The sequence below is a fragment of the Xyrauchen texanus genome, chromosome 1 (assembly GCF_025860055.1).
Source record: "Xyrauchen texanus isolate HMW12.3.18 chromosome 1, RBS_HiC_50CHRs, whole genome shotgun sequence".
Taxonomy (NCBI): domain Eukaryota; kingdom Metazoa; phylum Chordata; class Actinopteri; order Cypriniformes; family Catostomidae; genus Xyrauchen; species Xyrauchen texanus.
In genome coordinates, this window is record NC_068276.1 from 26,154,125 (window position 1) to 26,172,077 (window position 17,953).

General features: G+C 42.6%; 1 protein-coding gene across 2 annotated transcripts in view; it reads left to right on the forward strand.

Annotated features, from left to right (window-relative positions):
* The window catches only part of dok4 (docking protein 4), an 83,391-nt gene that overhangs the window by 43,696 nt on the left and 21,742 nt on the right, over positions 1 to 17,953 (forward strand). For both annotated transcript variants that reach the window (XR_007968047.1, XM_052097643.1), the window contains exon 2: positions 6,714 to 7,011. Coding sequence is in view for 1 of the 2 variants with exons in the window: in XM_052097643.1 (XP_051953603.1) it covers positions 6,946 to 7,011 (66 nt within the window). In the remaining variant the exon portion in view is untranslated. The remainder of the gene's footprint in view (positions 1 to 6,713; positions 7,012 to 17,953) is intronic.

A 17,953-nucleotide genomic window follows, 5' to 3' on the forward strand; every position in this document is an offset into this window, starting at 1 on the left:
TTGTTCCAGAAAGTTCCAGATGCAAAGGTTCAAAAATAACCCATACTGGAATGGATGATATCCACTGTAAACCTTTTATTTTTGTGACATTGAAATATTAAACCTTTTCAATACGCAGTGTGTTGCATATTTGGTAGTCATTAATGGTCTCTTGTCTACGTGCCTGCAGTCCATTTTAAATTATTTATTTATTTATTATTATTTTTGTTTTTCCAAAGGCATTGCTTATGTAGTTATTCGCAAATTACCACAATTATGTTTTATTTAATTGGAGACTATATAATTGTGTCATTTGTATCATCGTTGAACAGATTTCACCCTTGTGCACTGAAGGCACTTTTCCAAATCATGAAATATTTGGTATGCTTTATTGGACCAGTTGCTGTTCTCAAGGTTACATACTGAATAATTGAATTGATTGAATAATAGCACTTTTTTTGATCGCCACTTCCTCAAATATAAACACAATGTATTTATGAAGAAAAACTCTAAATTTCCTAATAGGCCTTTAACCCATAACCATGTGGTATTATTACTGAAGACTTGGCGACATGGCCTGACAGACCTATCATTACTCAGGCTTTCAACAGAGACAACCCTGTCTGCCACATGCTCACTGATTTCTGTCATTTAACAGTGCAAACAGATGTTCCTCTTCCTTTCCCCCTCCCACCTTGATTGTCACCTGCATCTTAACAAGCTGTTTGTCACCAGTGCTGCGGGGGACTGTTTGGGATATTCTGGTGTCTGTGTTCATTAGCTTTCTCAGAGTCTTGTTCACACCTGGATCCCTGAGTCACCACTGTTTGCAACAAATAAGAGAAGCCTTAACTCAGGCAATGACAGGGCTTCTCAGCTAATTTCTATCTTTGCAATCTCAGGATAAATCTCAGGAGATCTCAAGCTCTTAAAAAGAACTTCCTAGTTAAAGCATCCCACTCACCCACTATGTTTTGGCATAACCAAAAAATAAAAACCTTAAGTAAACTGAAAAACTCTCAATTTTGGCATGAATTTTCATTGAACATAACCTAATACTTAGTAAGTCAGCATATTACCGAACACTCTTAGCTCAACGTGCACATTTTACATATAGAAATAGCTTCAACTTTACACTTGATTTATGTCTGTTTCCTGCATCTTAAGGACAGTAATCACAACACAATATATCAGGGGTATTCAATTAAAGTTCCAAGAGGTCCAATCTCTCCATTTCCTTCCCAGCAAAGGTCCGGATAATAATCATTTCATCGGTGTCATTAGTCAGTATGGCTTAGATAATTTTGTAAAAATCCAAATAACTTTACAGATCATTATTGTAAAGGGTTTAAACAATGTTTTCCATGCTTGTTCAATGAACCATAAACAATTAATGTACATGTACCTGTGAACCGGTCATTTAGACACTAACAGCTTACAGACGGTAGGCAATTAAGGTCACAGTTATAAAAATTTAGGACACTAAAGAGACCTTTCTACTGACTCTGAAAAACACCAAAAGAAAGATGCCCAGGGTCCCTGCTAATCTGCATGAACATGAGGCATGAGGACTGCAGATGTGGCCAGGGTAATAAATTGCAATGTTTGTACTGTGAGATGCCTGAGACAGCACTAAAGGGAGACAGGAAGGACAGCTGATCATCCTCGCAGTGGCAGACCATGTGCAATAACACCTGCACCGGATCGGTACATCCGAATATCACACTAGAGGGACAGGAACAGGATGGCAACAACAACTGCCCGAATTACACCAATAACACACAATCCCTACATCAATGCTCAGTTTGTCCGCAGTAGGCTGAGAGAGGCTGGACTGAGGGTTTGTAGGCCTGTTTTAAGGCAGGTCCTTACCAGACATCACCGGCAACAACGTCTCCTATGGGCACAAACCCACCTTTGCTTGACCAGACAGGACAGTAAAAAGTGCTCTTTACTGACGAGACATGGTTTTGTCTCACCAGAGGTGATGGTCGGACTTGCGTTTATCGTAGAAGGATTGAACGTTACACCGAGGCCTGGACTCTGGTACGGGATCGATTTAGAGGTGGAGGGTCCATCATGGTCTGGGGCGGTGTGTCACAGCATCATCGGACTGAGCTTGTTGTCATTGCAGGCAATCTCAACGCTTACAAAGAAAACATCCTCCTCCCTCATGTGGTACCCTTCCTGCAGGGTCATCCTGACATGAACCTCCAGCAAGACAATGCCACCAGCCATGCTGCTCATTCTGTGCATGATTTCCTGCAAGACAGGAATGTCAGTGTTCTGCCATGGCCAGTGAAGAGCCCGGATCTCAATCCCATTGAGCACGTCTGGGACCTATTGGATCGGAGGGTGAGGGCTAGGGCCATTCCCCCAGAAATGTCCTGGAACTTGCAAATGCCTTGGTGGAAGAGTGGGGTAACATCTCACAGCAAGAATGGGCAAATCTGGTGCAGACCATAAGGAGGAGATGCACTGCAGTTCTTCATGCTGCTGGTGGCCGCACTGTTGCTCAGTTTATGTCTTAGTTGTTGAATCTTTTATGTTCATACAAATATTTACATGTGTTAAGTTTGCTGAAAATAAAAAGCAATTGAGAGTTTCTTTTTTCTGAGTTCTCCTAGCATCTAAAGGATATGACTATTTATATTTGGTAAATGAAGAGATGCAACTGCCTTTTAAAGTCTTCATTTTCAAGCCTTTTTCATTTTCGATCCTCCATTTCACAGTTCTTTTACATCACTTTCAATGGCCTCTCACAGCCCCTTCATTGTCTATGTCCTTCTTTAGCTATACTTGATCTGCCTTTTATCTTTATTTCTCCATTCACTCTCCTGACAAGGGCTTTTGAAACTCAGTCATGAGAGCACATAATAAAGGCATTATGATTCACTGATCTTCAACTGGAGCAAGTGGCCCCTCCTTTCCCGAGCAAGGCACTTTTTAAAAACAACAGCACTGACAACGATTAGCCTGGCTCTGTCCTGGCTAATGAGCTCCTTGTTAAAGTTTAATGTCTGTGTTCCACTGCAGTCAAGAATTTTAAATGCCAGCTCCAGCTCTATTAGAGGGGAAATGTGCCACGCTGGGGTGTTGTGCCAGAGCTTGCTGATGATACCCTTAGTTAGGCACTTATAACCATGTCCCAGTTCTTTGGCCTGAGGGCCAGAGCTCAGAGGACTATTATGAATGCTTAGATTTGACGTTAAGGCCAAGAAACGTTTTATCTCCAACCTGTGTTGAACACTGCTCCTTCGATGCTGTGCATCTATTACTTACAATAAGTTGGTAGTGCTTCTTTGTTTTAAATTGAAGGTTTATGAGGCCCCACAAGATTGGACATGTGGGTAAGATGCTGTACATATCTGCTGTCGAAGGCTTGTCTATCCTAAACATTTTAAAGTCTTGTACTCTGATGAGCTTAATCTCTGGTATGCTCTGCAGCACAAGATGAGGGTTGAGCTATTTAGTGCAGAAATAATGTTTGCATTTTAATTTAGGCCACTATGCCATTTGGAGCAGCCGTTGGGTAAAAATATGTCATAATACTATTTAATGTTTGCTTATCCCTTATGCAAAGAAAAATATATTTCCTATATATTAAGGCTCAACATATTAAACTATTGTCAGTATATTCATAAGTATGTAGAATAATACATTGTGTTAATATATTACAATATACTGAGTTATACATAACGAATTGCCGCTTTTCATATATTGGGAAATATATGACAATATATTTCCTTATATATTGTAATGGTATGTCATTTTATATTAAATAATGCAATTCATAATATATAGATGTGCATGTGACGAAAAATGGTAGTGTGTGCTTATATATATTTTAACATATATGTTGTACATATAGTCACATTTATATGGGAATATGTATGAGCAATGTACACAATTCTGAGGAAATATAGACTGTAATATATATCCATATATGTGAATATTTATGTAATTGTGTGTGTGTGTGTGTGTGTGTGTGTGTGTGTGTGTGTGTGTGTGTGTGTGTGTGTGTGTGTGTGTAAATAGCAGGATAGATGTGTGTGTGTGTGTGAGAGAGTGTGAGGAGAGAGAGAGAGAGAGAGAGAGAGAGAGAGAGAGAGAGAGAGAGAGAGAGAGAGAGAGAGAGAGAGAGAGAGAGTGAGTGAGAGAGTGAGAGAGTGAGTGAGTGAGTGAGTGAGTGAGTGAGTGAGTGAGTGAGTGAGTGAGTGCGTGCCGTCCGCAAACAGAGATGCTTACAGTTTTCAGAAGGTCAGCTTTCTCAGTGGAATATAGACATCCAAGCAGGGTATTCCTCTCTATTTTGGGGTAGCCGGTGTGCAAATGTCATTCACTATAGAAACAGCGATGTCCTCTGCCATTTTAAACAGTATGTATCCAATATGGAAACTCACAGAGCGCTGTTTTATGTAAACAATGACTAACAGCTCATATTACACACAAAAATGATCTTTTGCCACCACCTGCTGGCTAACATATGTAATTTCAAAAATAAAGACAGTAACTCCTAACACATATGCACTACATTAACACTTTAGTTTAGAACAGCACGAACACAAGCAGAGTGATACTCACACAGTGAAGCGTCTGAGTGCTGATGCTGTCACACCATCAGTGCTCATGGAACGTCTCTCATCCAATCAGATTTGAGAACCGGAACTAGCTGTTGTGTGTGTGTATATATATATATACAGTGAGGAAAATAAGTATTTGAACACCCTGCTATTTTGCAAGTTCTCCCACTTGGAAATCATGGAGGGGTCTGAAATTGTCATCGTAGGTGCATGTCCACTGTGAGAGGCATTATCTAAAAATAAAAAAATCCAGAAATCGCAATGTATGATTTTTTAACTATTTATTTGTATGATACAGCTGCAAATAAGTATTTGAACACCTGTCTATCAGCTAGAATTCTGACCCTCAAAGACCTGTTAGTCTGCCTTTAAAATGTCCACCTCCACTCCATTTATTATCCTAAATTAGATGCACCTGTTTGAGGTCATTAGCTGCATAAAGACACCTGTCCACCCCATACAATCAGTAAGAATCCAACTACTAACATGGCCAAGACCAAAGAGCTGTCCAAAGACACTAGAGACAAAATTGTACACCTCCACAAGGCTGGAAAGGGCTACGGGGAAATTGCCAAGCAGCTTGGTGAAAAAAGGTCCACTGTTGGAGCAATCATTAGAAAATGGAAGAAACTAAACATGACTGTCAATCTCCCTCGGACTGGGGCCCCATGCAAGATCTCACCTCGTGGGGTCTCAATGATCCTAAGAAAGGTGAGAAATCAGCCCAGAACTACAGGGGAGGAGCTGGTCAATGACCTGAAAAGAGCTGGGACCACCGTTTCCAAGGTTACTGTTGGTAATACACTAAGACGTCATGGTTTGAAATCATGCATGGCACAGAAGGTTCCCCTGCTTAAACCAGCACGTGTCAAGGCCCGTCTTAAGTGTGCCAATGACCATTTGGATGATCCAGAGGAGTCATGGGAGAAAGTCATGTGGTCAGATGAGACCAAAATAGAACTTTTTGGTCATAATTCCACTAACTGTGTTTGGAGGAAGAAGAATGATGAGTACCATCCCAAGAACACCATCCCTACTGTGAAGCATGGGGTGGAAGCATCATGCTTTGGGGGTGTTTTTCTGCACATGGGACAGGGCAACTGCACGGTATTAAGGAGAGGATGACCGGGGCCATGTATTGCGAGATTTTGGGGAACAACCTCCTTCCCTCAGTTAGAGCATTGAAGATGGGTCGAGGCTGGGTCTTCCAACATGACAATGACCCGAAGCACACAGCCAGGATAACCAAGGAGTGGCTCTTTAAGAAGCATATCAAGGTTCTGGCGTGGCTTAGCCAGTCTCCAGACCTAAACCCAATACAGAATCTTTGGAGGGAGCTCAAACTCCGTGTTTCTCAACGACAGCCCAGAAACCTGACCGATCTAGAGAAGATCTGTGTGGAGGAGTGGGCCAAAATCCCTCCTACAGTGTGTGCAAACCTGGTGGAAAAACTACAGGAAACGTTTGACCTCTGTAATTGCAAACAAAGGCTACTGTACCAAATATTAACATTGATTTTCTCAGGTGTTCAAATACTTATTTGCAGCTGTATCATACAAATAAATAGTTAAAAAATCATACATTGTGATTTCTGGATTTTTTTTTTAGATTATGTCTCTCACAGTGGACATGCACCTACGATGACAATGTCAGACCCCTCCATGATTTCTAAGTGGGAGAACTTGCAAAATAGCAGGGTGTTCAAATACTTATTTTCCTCACTTTGTATATATATATATATATATATATATATATATATATATATATATATAATATAAATTAAAGAGAAATTATTTGAGTGTTTGAATAAAGCCATTACATGTAAAATGTAGTACAGTTTTTATCTTGTCATTGCCATGTATCAATATATAGCCATACATGGTTCATGCAGAATATTGAGAAATATAAGCACTAGATTCCCATATATGAAATTGTATTATTTAATATATCACATTATATTTTCAAATATATTCACATATATTTTTGTTTTGGAAGAGATCCCTTACTTTCTCAGTCTAGCAGTGAACTTGATATTCTCCAGTAACAAAAAAGGGTAATCTAATGGAAAGGTGGGCAAATGAGGGTGTCTGGCAAGTCGATGAATAATCTATGATAATGTTTCATGTCTGCCCTTTTCTCTTTTTCTCTTAGCAATCATGCAGGCGTGAGGAGACACCAAGAACCCTGTTCGTGAAGCTGATCTGAAGATCTACATGATCTTCTGGAAGTGAAGTTCCACGAAAGCTGCAGAGGAGATCAAGAAAGACTGGAAGACAAGCGAAGAAGTGAAGGAAGGAGGTCTTTGTTGGATTGGCTGAAGGGGGAAACCGAAGGGCTGGATGCTAGCCTTTATTCATTCTAGAAGTTCCCAGGTTCCTCAGAGATGGCCACCAACTTCAATGACATTGTCAAGCAGGGCTATGTCCGCATGCGGAGCAGGAAACTGGGGGTGAGTTCAAAAGAAGAGCTTAAACTGTGATGGAGCATAACATCTCTAAACTATTAGTACTTTTGTTGAACCTTTAAATAAGTAGGTTACAATGCATTTGATGTGGGCTGGGTCTTGTGTTAGAAAACATTGAGACTTCAATTATTCAAAGCAAACATCATGAATCAGCTTGTATGTTGGTTAACATTTATTTTATTGGAGCACGAAAGGCAGGCTTGATAAGAGCAGTTTTGAATGTGTCAAGTCAAGTCAAGTGGTTTTTATTGTCGTTTCAACCATATACAGTTAGTACAGTACACAGCGAAACGAGACAACGTTCCTCCAGGACCATGGTGCTACATAAAAACAACAAAGGACCAACACAGGAACACATGAGACAACACAACGAAATAAAATACCTATATAAAATACCTATATATACCTATATAAAGTGCACGTGCAAACATGTGCAAAGTACGGGACAGTACAACAAATTACTGACAATAAACAGGACAATAGACACAGTGCAGCGCCGACCAGTACTCAGTAGTGCAAAAAGATGACAGTTTCTAAAAACGTACACATAACATAGTATGAGATAGTGTTCTATGCACATAGCAGTTATTGAGGTAGAAGACAGTTATAAAGTGACAGTAATTTAAAGTGCGACTCAGGACACGTGTGTGTGTCAAACCAGTCTCTGAGTATTGAGGAGTCTGATGGCTTGGGGGAAGAAGCTGTTACACAGTCTGGCCGTGAGGGCCCGAATGCTTCGGTACCTCTTGCCAGACGGGAGGAGGGTAAAGAGTTTGTGTGAGGGGTGTGTGGGATCATCCACAATGCTGGTTGCTTTGCGGATACAGTGTTTTTTGTAAATGTCTTTGATGGAGGGAAGAGAGACCCCAATGATCTTCTCAGCTGTCCTCACTATCCTCTGCAGGGCTTTGCGGTCCGAAACGGTGCAAGTCCCAAACCAGGCAGTGATGCAGCTGCTCAGGATGCTCTCAATAGTCCCTCTATAGAATGTAGTGAGGATGGGGGGTGGGAGATGTGCTTTCCTCAGCCTTCGAAGAAAGTAGAGACGCTGCTGTGCTTTCTTGGTGATAGAGCTGGTGTTGAGGGACCAGGTGAGGTTCTCCGCCAGGAGAACACCAAAGAATTTGGTGCTCTTGACGATCTCCACAGAGGAGCCGTCGATGTTCAGCAGAGTATGTTCACCTTGTGCTCTCCTAAAGTCAACAACCATCTCTTTTGTTTTGTCAACATTCAGGGACAGGTTGTTGGCTCTACACCAGTTCGTCAGCCGCTGCACCTCCTCTCTGTATGCTGACTCGTCGTTCTTGCTGATGAGACCCACCACGGTCGTGTCATCGGCGAACTTGACGATGTGTTTCGAGCTGTGCATTGCTGCACAGTCGTGAGTCAGCAGAGTGAACAGCAGTGGACTGAGCACACAGCCCTGGGGGGCCCCAGTGCTCAGTGTGGTGGTGGTGGAGATGCTGTTCCCGATCCGGACTGACTGAGGTCTCCCAGTCAGGAAGTCCAGGATCCAGTTGCAGAGGGAGGTGTCCAGGCCCAGCAGGTTCAGCTTTCCAATCAGGTGCTGGGGAATGATTGTGTTGAATGCTGAGCTGAAATCTATGAACAGCATTCGAACGTATGAGTCCTTATTGTCTAGGTGGGTGAGGGCCAGATGGAGGGTTGTGGCGATGGCATCGTCCGTTGAACAGTTTGGACGATCACGCAAACTGTAGTGGGTCTAGTGAGGGGGCAGCTGGGTCTTAATGTGCCTCATGACGAGCCTCTCGAAGCACTTCATGATGATGGGTGTAAGTGCGACGGGACGGTAGTCGTTGAGGCAGGACACTGAAGACTTCTTTGGCATGGGGATGATGGTGGTGGCCTTGAAGCACGTTGGAACGACGGCGCTGCTCAGAGAGATGTTGAAGATGTCGGTAAGAACATCTGCTAGCTGGTCTGCACATCCTCTGAGCACTCTGCCAGGAATGTTGTCTGGTCCAGCAGCTTTCCGTGGGTTGACTCTACGTAGAGTTTTCCTCACATCTGCCGTGGTAAGACAGAGCACCTGGTCGTTGGGAGGAGGGGTGGTCTTCCTCGCCACCACGTCGTTCTGCACTTCAAACCGAGCGTAGAAGTCGTTCAGCGCATCTGGAAGGGAGGCATCTTTGTCACAGGCAACTGATGTTGTCCTGTAGTTGGTGATGGCCTGGATGCCCTGCCACATGCGCCACGTGTCACCGCTGTCCTGGAAGTGACTGTGGATTCTCTGGGCGTGTGCGTGCTTTGCCTCTCTGATTGCCCGTGACAGTTTGGCCCTAGCTGTTCTTAGGGCTGCCTTATCGCCTGCTCTGAAGGCGGAGTCTCGGGACCTCAGCAGCGTGCACACCTCCGCAGTCATCCACGGCTTCTGGTTGGAGCGTGTGGTGATGGTCTTGGAGAAAGTGACATCATCAATGCACTTGCTGATGTAGCTGGTCACTGATGCTGTGTATTCCTCCAAGTTGGTAGAATCGCCATATGTTGTAGCGTCCCTGAACGTTTGCCAGTCAGTACACTCAAAACAGTCCTGAAGAGCAGAGATGGCTCCTGCTGGCCAGGTTTTCACCTGCTTCTGAAGCGGTTTTGTGCGTCTGACGAGCGGTCTGTATGCTGGAATTAACATAACAGAGATGTGGTCTGAGTAGCCGAGGTGGGGGGCGGGGCTCCGCCCGGTACACGCCTAGGATGTTTGTGTAAACAAGATCAAGCGCGTTCGCCCCTCTCGTTGCAAAGTCCACATACTGATGGAATTTAGGGAGCACTGTCTTGAGATTTGCATGGTTGAAATCTCCGGCGACAATAAACAGTCCGTCGGGGTGAGCGTTCTGCAGTTCGCTCATAGCCCCATACAGTTCACAGAGCGCGCTGCCTTAGCGATAGCGCTGGGGGGAATGTAAACTCCGGTTATGTAAACAGTGGTGAATTCCCGTGGTAGATAAAAAGGTCTGCATCTAACAGTCACAAGCTCCAACAGCGATGAACAGTAACTAGAGACTAGCATAGAGTTCTTGTACCATTCCGTGTTGATGTAAACACACAAGCCACCACTGCGAGTCTTACCGCAGAGAGCTGTATTTCTGTCGGCACAAAACGAGGTGAGCCCTTCTAGCTGAATTGCGGCATCCGGAACTCTGTCGCTGAGCCACGTCTCCGTGAAAACAAAGACGCAGCAATCTCTAAACTCACGCTGCGTAGCCTGCTGGAGTCGGATATAGTCCAGTTTATTGTCCAGGGAGCAAACATTTGAGAGCAGGATAGACGGGAGAGCCGGCCGGCTAGGGTTTGTTTTTAGCCTAGCATGAACCCCCGCCCTCTTGCCGCGCTTCCGCTTTCTCGCACACCGGTTGCTCCGATGTCCATGTGCTGCAAAAGTCGGGCTTTTTTAACAAAAATAGCACCATTGTGGATCCGGAGTGGCCGCTGCGTGCTACCGCGCCGCCATCTTGGATCAAGATCCAAGATGTGGCATCTAGAACTCCAAATACTCTTCGTGTGGTTTAACGTTTCATTCAAATCAAATGGGACATCTTGCACAACATGTTGCCTTAGTTTACGGGATAATTGTTTGTTTTTGAAGAGATTGAGCAAATTGTTCCTGGGAAGAGGATTGTTAACCAATAATGGTGCAGGATCTGGATGTACTACAGAAGATAATTTAACCTCATCTCTTGCCCAGAGACCTCATTACAGCTTTACAATCTCCCTCTTGACAGGAACTTCAGTCTCACAGGGTCTGAGAGCATCTTCTCTATCACTGCTTCTCCCTCTTATACATTAAATATGATGACTTGCTTTTTTAACTTTGGTCAAAAATAGCCTTCCTTCATTTTCTTGTTGCAATCAGCATTGTCATTTTTCATTATCATTATCATTTACTTTGCTTTATTTGCATTACTGCTTATGCTTTTTTGAAATTATGATAAAACCTTGTGCTTTTACTATGTTTAAATACTTCTGAAATCAATTTGGAGCAGCCAGCCACCTCAATGTTTCTAGTGTTGCCATATACAGTGACTTTTCTGAGTGCCTGTCAAGCGTATACATAAGGACGTTGGCTGAATTATGTAGTCAGCAGAATTGTTGTTAACGTGGCAGAAGTGGGGTTGTGACACATGGTCCCACGGGGATGGTGTGCTAAATTACCGTTCTTTCTTTCTTACTGTTTCTTGCCCTCCCCTTCTACACTTTATCTGTCTCTGTTTTTCTACTTTCTCGCTTTTTCTATTTACACAGGCACATCTTTGTGTCTGTGTGTGTGTGGCTCTCCTTTTTGCTTTCCTTTGCTATGCAAACTCAAAACGGGCACCGTTTCTTCCTCATTGTTTAACAAATGGCTTCCCTAATTGTAAGTCAATTTCCTTCATCTATTTAATATTATGCTTGTGCACGTAATGCAAGCACAATATCATAAATCCCTGCTTATACACAGCTAATACTATTTACATACACGCTACTGCTGCTCTCTGTTCTAATTTGGCAGCTGTATGGAGTGCATTTGCATTTCTGTCTGAGCTGTGACAGCCATATCCCTTTTTGCCTCTCTCTCTCTCTCTCTCTCTCTCTCTCTCTCTCTCTCTCTCTCTCAGAGAGTTGTATTGACTGCATGTGGTACGCATTTTGTAAGGTGAGTTGTGAGCTGTAGGTTTTCCTGATGAGATGGTGCATTTAAATAATGCCTTGTTTGTTAAGGAAGGAAAGAGATAATACACACTCATACATTTGCGTTGCTAGGGGTGGGCTACCAGTGGTCAACGGCAGGAATGTTTTCCGTATCTGAATGTTTTTATCATGATGTCAGAAGAACCAGTGCTTCAGTATTAAGTCTGGGTGTCATCTTTGATAGTAATTTATCATTCGAACAACATATAAAAACAATTATTTGCTCTGCATATTGCCACGTATGTAATATTAATCGACTCTGTCCGTCTCTTTCAGTAAAGAACACTATGATTCTTGTCCATGCTTTAGTAACTTCCCGTATTGATTATTGTAATGCTCTTTTTTTATGGTCTGCTATCAAGACTTCTTTATAAACTCCAGCTAGTACAGAATTCAGCAGCACAAATTATTTGCAGAGCTCCTATAACTGAACACATTACTCCCATATTACAATACTTGCATTGGCTCCCGGTTAAATATCACATTGACTTTAAAATTCTTGTCCTTACTTATAAGGCACTTATTAATCTTGCCCCTTTATACTTATTTGACCTTCTTCAAGTCCACACGCTTCCTCGCACTTCTGCACTCACTCTTGTTCTCCCTCGAAACAGTGAAAATCTTCTGGTTTTTAAATCACGCCTTCAGACCCATCTTTTTAGGCAGGGTTTTATGTGATTGCTTTTGTGTTTGTTTAATGTTATTGTTTTGTTGTAAGGTGTCCTTGAGTGTCATGTAAGGTGCCTATAAATAAAATGTATCATAATAATATATTTATTTAATATTTTAACAAAATATTATAATATTAAGGATTATATATAGGAATTATACCTATCGTTCTACAGTATCGATAACACAGAATACAGACTAATTTCAGTACACATTCAGCTGCTTTATGTGCGCACATGCAAGAAGAAGAGCACTCGCGATATGATTGCGTGTGTGTGTGTGTGTGTGTGTGTGTGTGTGTGTGTGTGTGTGTGTGTGTGTGTGTGTGTGTGTGTGTGTGTGTGTGTGTGTGTGTGTGTGTGTGTGTGTGTGTGTGTGTGTGTGTGTGTGTGTTTGGTTAACATTCCTGTCTTGGTCAGAAATTGAAAAATGTGGTGCATCCAGATGCAGTAAGTACCAAATATTTAGATATACTGTGCAGGGCTCGACATTAAGCATTGTCATGTGCTTGTCCTCCGGACAATTAAATTGGCCATTCACTTTTCTGAGTAAAAAAGTTAGTTGTCCAGAGAGAAAAAAGGACATTTAAGTTACATGCTCAAGTAACATGTCAAAGTTTGTTGAATATTTTTCTAAAATTATGACCGATGCCCAACATAATAGTGTACCTATGCAATCGACTTAATTCTCTGCGACAGAAATGTAAACTGCACTGGTAGGGGAGGAGGCTATTGTCAAATTATACATATTTTATACATGTGTTTCGTGTGGTAGACAAATAAAGGAAATCCTCCATCTCCATTTACAGCAGGGGGATCATAGTTCTATGGAATGAGATCTACTTTTAAATCATGTTATTGCAGCAAGATCTACCATGAACAATAAAGGCTATACATTATCACAGTAATAGTAGGTAGTACATTTGACAATTCTCAATACCAGCTTTAAAACCACAACAAATAAAAACACCAACTAATATGTTAATTATGGAAGAATGGCTTAAGTAATTATTCAAGACTAGAAAACAGTCAGTAATATTGTTTTTTAACAGCAGTAGGCTATAAAATATTCAAGTAAACATTCAGAATGAAATGCAACATAAAAGTATTACTGGTCATCACTGTATGATTATAATACATTAATACTTTTTAAAGCTACTAAATTTACCCAGTCAAGAGCAGTGAGTGTTTTCTCATTTTTTGTTAAGGTTGTTTGATTGTTATAATGACACACTAGTCAGCAGAAGGTCTGTTAGTTTTCATTTATACTTACAAGTGCAACATTTTAATACATATCCACTTTTTCTCTGCTGTTTTACGTTCACTTTAGACATCACTCTCTGTGTTTACATGAATACCTACCAAGGCATTTTGGCATTTTGGATGAATTTTGAAATGCATTTAACCATTCAGGCGCGCATTAGTGTGAGCATTTTCGGAATGCATGTTCAGCACACACACATACGCCACATGTCAATCAAACAGGGCGCAGCTGTTACTAGATTTGTAGCAAATTATAAAATTACATTGAAATTTATTTCAACAGCAGAATAAAAATATGAACTTTCTAATAAGTGACACAGGCCTAGGCTATCAAATATAGCTGGTTATATTTTTGTTATTGACATTTTAATCATTCTTGATGCTTGTCTGGTCAGGCAACTCAAATTCTTTCACATGCCCTTTCAAAAATCCACTTGTCATGGACAAGTGTTAATATCGAGCCCTGCAACAGATTTGCTTGAGGAATTGGCAAACATTAATCACAAGCCAGGACCAAACTCTTTTATCAAGATACAATGTAATAAACCTTGCAAACTTTGTCAAATCTTTTAACTATTTTTTACCTCATATGCACCTATTTCAACTTATTTACAGCCTTCTATCTTCTTAACTAATTTAAAGTACCCGGCGAACAAATTATATGACAGCAAATTCCAATCAAAAGTGGTCATCCCTATGAGAGCTCTTGATTTTGGCACTCTAAAGGGAGCATGGCATTACTGTATGAATGTGCCCTTCGCTAACAGTCTTGTGGAAGGCCCATTGGTGGAAAAAAAATATTCTCACTTTCATTTGGAATGACCCTTCAATTGGCGACCCCTTCCCACAGTGCCCTTCAGCGGTGCAAATATGCAGTTTGAAAAATGCTCTGTCAATAGAGCTTAACAGTGCCCACCCACTTTTTCAGCTGTCTGGGTCCTGGATGTATTTTTCCCATTCATCTCTTCCATAGACTTTTATAAAATCCTCCATAAAAGAGTTTGTGGGGATGGGGGGGCGTGGTCATGTGTCTGTTCGTGGGAGAGAAGGAGTGGTGTGGTTTGTCAAACTTGTTGGTGTCATTTCAAACAGCTGTTTCTTGTTACAATGATAGCAGAGGGTGACCTTAAAAGCAGCCCAAAACACCAGAGAAGGGAGAGAGCAACACGAGAGTGCGGTGTTGTCGTGTGTTCCCAGACTTTATTATTGAGAATTTATGTTATTGAAAAATTTGTTTTGAGCGTTTGTTATTTGAGAGATTATGTTTGAGTGAAAGTCCACAAATGAAATGAGTGTAGTGTGCATTAGTGCATAAAAAGTTAAAGACTTGCCTGAACTGCTACATTGTTTCCCGACTCCTGTGTCTCAACCTTCAATCATATCACATTGGTGCCGAAACACAGGAAGGAGGAGGGATGCGCTGTCGCGGAGTCCTCGCCACTGCCGTCTGCTGGGAATTGGAGGAGCCACGGCCTTCCGCCAGGGGACGGAGTAGACACTGCTGGCTGCCAGGAGTCAAAGGAACTGCTGCTGTCCGCCAGGGGAGGAGCAGCTGTCGTCCGCCAGAGGGCAGAAGAGTGGCTGAGGACCAAACGATGGCATGTTCGGGGACCGGCGAGTGAGTTTTTCTCTCTCTCTCTCTCTCTCTCTCTTTCCCTCTTCCCTCTCCCTCCCCTCATCTCTCCCAGGGCTCCAGAGAGGCTAGGAAGATCTGCCGGCAGCAGGATGGCCGGAAGGACAATGCCTCCCTTCCTTCCACATCATGCTGGAGGTTTCCCCAGCCTGAGTTGGGTGGTAGAGGCATGTGAGGAGGAGCGGATAGAGTTGGAGCATGTCAAATTTACCACCTCAACCTTTATAATCTTGAAGGGAGGCGGTCCCCATGGGTGGGTGATGGTTGTTACAGAGAGGGCGGAGCTCAGACTGGAGGTGACTTTCAAACCTAATCAGCTCACCCCAGACCCGTGTAGAGACCACCTCTCACCGTCGCAGCTCACGGAGGTGGCCAAGTTCAAGCGGAATTCGCAGACATGTTCTCGCCTCTCCCCTGTCGTATGAACCTCATAGAGCATCATATAGAGTCCACACCAGGGGTGGTGTTTTGTAGCCACCCATACCACTTTCCTGAGCACCAAAAAAAAAATATTCAGGAAGAATTAGAGGCGTTGCTTGAGATGAGTGTAATAGAAGAGTTAGACAGTGATTGGTCCAGCCCCATGGTTCTGGTACCTAAGAGCGACAGGACAGTCCGATTCTGTGTGGACCATCGGAAAGTCGACGCAGTTTCCAAATTTGATGCGTATCCAATACCCTGGATTAACAAATTGCTCGATCGGTTGGGCGTCACTCAATTTTATTCAACGCTGGATTTACCAAAGGTTATTGGCAGATCCCCTTTACTCCAATGTTCTTAGAAAAAACAGCTTTTTCCACACCACACCAGTTTTTGACTCTTCCTTTTGGTTTTTTCGGGGCCCCGCCATGCTCCAGCATCTCATAGATGGCATTCTCAGTCCACAAGCAGCATATGCCGCCTCCTATTTCGACGATATTATCATCTATAGTAATGATTGGTGGCGGCACATGCAGAGCTGTCCTGAGGTTGTTGCGAAGGGCGAGGCTCACGGCCAACCCGAAGAAATGCGCAATTGGGTGGGTGGAAGTTTGGTATCTGGGTTCCACTTGGGTTATTGGCAGGTGTCACCCCAAATTAACAAAACCGCAGCAATCGCAGCCTGCCCGAAGCCTAAGACCAAAAAGGAGGTGAAACAGTTCCTGGGGCTGGCTGGCTACTACTGAATGTTTGTACCTAGTTACTCTGATGTCACCAGCCTGCTGACTGATCTCACTAGAAAGAGAGGGCTCAGGATCTGGTCCAGTGGACGGAGTCACGCCAACAGGAGTTTCTAAAAGTAAAGTCTGCACATTCTGGGGGGGCCACTCTTACATACTCAGAATTTCTCTCTCCATTTTTATTTTGTTGACGGATTCATCTGACAGAGGGCTGGGGGCCATTCTGTCGCAGGAGTTGGAGGGGGATGGAAACAAAGTACAGCACCGTTGACGAGGAATGTCTGGCAATCAAGTGGGCCGTCCTCACTCTCTGCTATTACCTGCTGGGTTGGGCCTTCACCCTCTGTTCAGATCACGCCTCACTCCAGTGGCTCCACCGCATGAAGTATACCAATGCGTGGATCACCCGTTGGTAACTGGCACTTCATCTGTTCAAATTTGAGGTGATCCACAGACTGGGGTGCAGACAGTTGTGGATGACTTTCTCTCTAGAAATTGGTGGGGGTCTTGACAGGCCGAATGTTGGCCCAGACTGAGTCAGGCGGTGGGGGTATGTGGGGATGAGGGCGTGGTCGTGTGTCTGTTTTCGGGAGAGAGGGAGTGGTGTGGTTCATCAAACTGGTTGGTGTAATTTCTAACAGATTGTTTCTTGTTACAGTGATAGTGGAGGGAAACCTTAAAAGCAGCCCAAAACGCCAGAGAAGGGGAGAGTGACACGAGACTCTGGTGTTGGCATGTATTCCCAGAGTTTATTATTGAGAATTTATGTTTTGAGAGATTATGTTATTTGAGAGTTTATGTTTGAGTGAAAGCCCACAGACGAAGTGAGTTCAGTGTGCATCAGGGCACAAAAAACTGCCTGAACTGCTTTGTTGTTTCCCGACACCTTCTGTGTCCGAACCGTCAATCATATCACAGAGTTCTAAGCCATGAGCCAAACCAACCACTTCCGAGGTGAATTACAAGATTACATTCTTTGTTTTAACAAACAGTCATATGCAATAATTTCCAGTCAAAGTTACAAAATCTCAGAACATCCTATACTTAACTCATACTTTCTTATATACATTTCCTGTTCATGTACACTTATTCTAAAATTTCTATCACAATGCTATGAATACTAGAAGTAAACTGATCAACTGCTATAGCCAAGAAACTTAAAAATCACTAATAAATTGTATAGAAGATGGCGGTATAGAGCAATCATCCATAAAAGTACAAAACATCATTAAAAACAGCTAGAGAAGGCATGCTTTTAGTTAAATGATAACATACTATCAGAATATGTTTTTGCACAATGCCAATAAGTTTAAAAACCTAGATAATATTAATATAAAAATTATTTATTAATTTTATTATATTATTAAGTCGATTCTAACCAACAGTAGGCAATACATTTCATGCAAGAGTTTGAGGATGATGTTTACTATACTTATTGTGCTCACTCTGCATTATCTATTGTAAAACATGACATTTATATACCTAATCTGTCACATAATCTCTATTACGGCAAAGTAGTG